Source organism: Sycon ciliatum, chromosome 13, assembly GCF_964019385.1.
Source record: "Sycon ciliatum chromosome 13, ocSycCili1.1, whole genome shotgun sequence".
Classification (NCBI taxonomy): Eukaryota; Metazoa; Porifera; class Calcarea; order Leucosolenida; family Sycettidae; genus Sycon; species Sycon ciliatum.
The window spans coordinates 21,133,795-21,136,487 of NC_088655.1; the positions used below are offsets into that span (position 1 = coordinate 21,133,795).

The window sequence follows — 2,693 nt, forward strand, 5'->3', positions numbered from 1 at the left end:
TACTGCTGTACTGCTGTACTGGTGTACTGCTGTACTGCTGTACTGGTGCACTGCTTTACTGCTATACTGCTGTACTGCTGTACTGCTGTACTGGTGCACTGCTGTACTGCTGTACTGCTGTACTGCTGCACTGCTGCACTGCTGCACTGCTGTACTGCTGCACTGCTGTACTGCTGTACTGCTGTACTGCTGCACTGCTGTACTGCTGTACTGGTGCACTGCTGTACTGATGTACTGGTGCAGCCAAGAAGGTACAAACTATCCTCTTCTTTTGGTGTAGTGCTTGACACTGTACATATTTCTTGTGTGATGTGGTGTGTGTGTGTGTGTGTGCGTGTGTGTGTGTATGTGCATATGTGTGTGTCTGCGTCTGTCTGCGTCTGTGTGTTCATGTGTTCGTGTATGCATTCGTGTGCACACACATATGTGCATGTGTTTGTGTGCGCGCGTGCGTGCGCGTGCATGTGCACGCATACGTGGGTGCGTACATGCGTGTGTTTGTCTTTTCCGTGTACAGAGCGTCAGTATTCTGATTCCATGCAGCTTGAAGCACTGGAAATACTCTCTGTTGTCACAAACCATGCTGAACTGTTCATCCTTCGCCGCCAGCAACTTGAGAAGCAGCAGAGGGAAGACGCAAGTAAGTGCAATATGTCCTGTTTGTTGTCCCAGAAGATCGGTGCTGTCTTGTGTTTGCATTGCCGCTATCCGCGGATGCAGTGAATGGGATTTTCGGTCTTTGACCACTTGCTGGTGAGCTGATCTTCTCATCTCCCACCGCTTTAGGAGCTGTATCTGCGCCTTGATCCTTGAAGGGTGGTGGCGTTCCTACGGATGCGGAAAGCCCGGCTTTCAGCCGAGTCTCACGCGAACCGTGAAAATTAAAAATATCCGCGTGCATGTGTGTGTGCATGTGTGTGTGTGCATGTGTGTGTGCATGTGTGTGTGTGCATGTGTGTGTGCATGTGTGTGTGCATGTGTGTGTGAGGGTGGGGTGGGGGGGGGGGTGTACGTGTATGTGAGTGAGCAGGCTGTCCTGGATATTTCGGGTGGAATGTGCATGTCCTATTGCCGAACTCTGAAGCCCTGGATTTTGTGCATGTGTATGTGTATATGCATCTGTGCGTGTTTATATACGTGTTTGCTCGGCAGCCATCACGGATTCCACCCCGTTAGACATCATGCTCAGCAAGACGTTGTCAAGCTACGGCTTCAACAAGAACAGGTTACTAACGATGGCACAGACACTGCAGTCGCGTGGTATCAACAGCAAACGAGGCCTTCTCGACAGCTGGGACGTTGCGCGAAGTGCCATCGGCTCAAACACGGTCCTCTTCGACAAGCTACAGGAGGAAATGAGGAGACAGCATGGACTGGTTTTTGCGCAGTGAGGTCCGTGTTTGGAAATCACTGGTCTGAATGTGAGAAGTGCTGCTAGTTATTTGTGTGTGTGTGTGTGTGTGTGGTGTGTGTGTGTGTGTGCACGCGCGCGTGGGCGTGTGTGTGTGCAGTTTATTCGTGTGAGCTCACGATTATCCGGCAATTTCTCAATTCGAGCCCATGTAAGCGTTCCTGAGCATGCCCGCCCGCGCGCGCGCGTCCGTGCACAATGGTGGGTGTACACAGCATGCTTGGCACTGCCGGGTGAACGTGTTGCGCTCACTCAGTAAACACCGAGAGAATGCGTCCGGTTCTCGCCACGTGCGCTTGCCACCACAGTTGAAGGAAATGTGCTACACTGAGGTGTGCAACGTGTGCTTAGGAATAACTGTCCTTTCAGCGGTTTGCTTTGTGTTATCACGTATAGCTGCACGGTGTTAGTCGGTGTGGAGTTCTGGAGGAAAGCGCTTTGTCTGCCGTAACATGATTTGGTGTCCGTTGACTGCGAACGGGCTGGGCTGGCCTGCGCTTCTTCTACTAGTCTATGTCGTCTCTAGGCTTGCCTGTTTTCAAACTTCCTCTGTAAAGATGTTCATTGCCATAATAAATTATAGTTTTCAATATCACAATTTAAATTTGTCCTCAGACTTTTCTCGTTTGCGTCTTTCCCTCAAACCAATGAATACAGATTTGTTTTATATGAAAGATTTTTATAGGCCGGCCCTTTCTTTTCGAACTTATTTTATTCCTGCTACTATTATAATGCAAATTTCACTTTGCACTTTTACAATCTCCCCTCCATTTCCCCTACAATTGATGTATCTCTTCGATGATGCAACTTCTCTGATTGTGTTATCTCAGCAGTTACTTGAGCAATCTCTGCAAAAACCTTAAGGCAGCTGGATTGTTTTATTGAAAATTCGCATGTTTGAAAGTCTCCTCACTACCAGATCTCTAAGCCGTCAATGTGTGGCGACTCCAGCACTGGGCGGCATGCTCGTGGTCAGTCCCAAAAAACAGTAAAACTCCCTAGATCCGGGCACGTCCGTCTACCAGGCACCTTTCTGACCTATCTAGAGTCACAAAAATTTGCTTTTCAAGCGCTTGGTCCCAACCTGCCCGCGTCTGGGGAGTTTTACTGTGCAGCGCAGGCTCATTGTAAAAAATTGTTCAACTATCACTCCACACAACAACTGATCACGATTGGTATTTTTTGGAGGGGTTTCATGTGCCCGAAATTTATAAATCATTCGAATCAAATTTTGAAACATCTGAGAGCAAAGAGTGATGCTGTTCCAAAGCAATGATCAGGG

At 48.7% G+C, this 2,693-nt stretch overlaps 1 protein-coding gene across 1 annotated transcript in view; it reads left to right on the forward strand.

Moving 5' to 3' along the window:
• Nucleotides 1-2,331, forward strand: part of LOC135829683 (uncharacterized) — a 7,469-nt gene extending 5,138 nt beyond the window's left edge. Inside the window, exons 5-6 of the mRNA XM_065342073.1 lie at nt 518-640; nt 1,153-2,331. Coding sequence (XP_065198145.1) covers nt 518-640; nt 1,153-1,391 — 362 coding nt within the window. The 3' untranslated portion in view covers nt 1,392-2,331. The remainder of the gene's footprint in view (nt 1-517; nt 641-1,152) is intronic.
• The last annotated feature ends 362 nt before the right edge of the window (nt 2,332-2,693 follow it).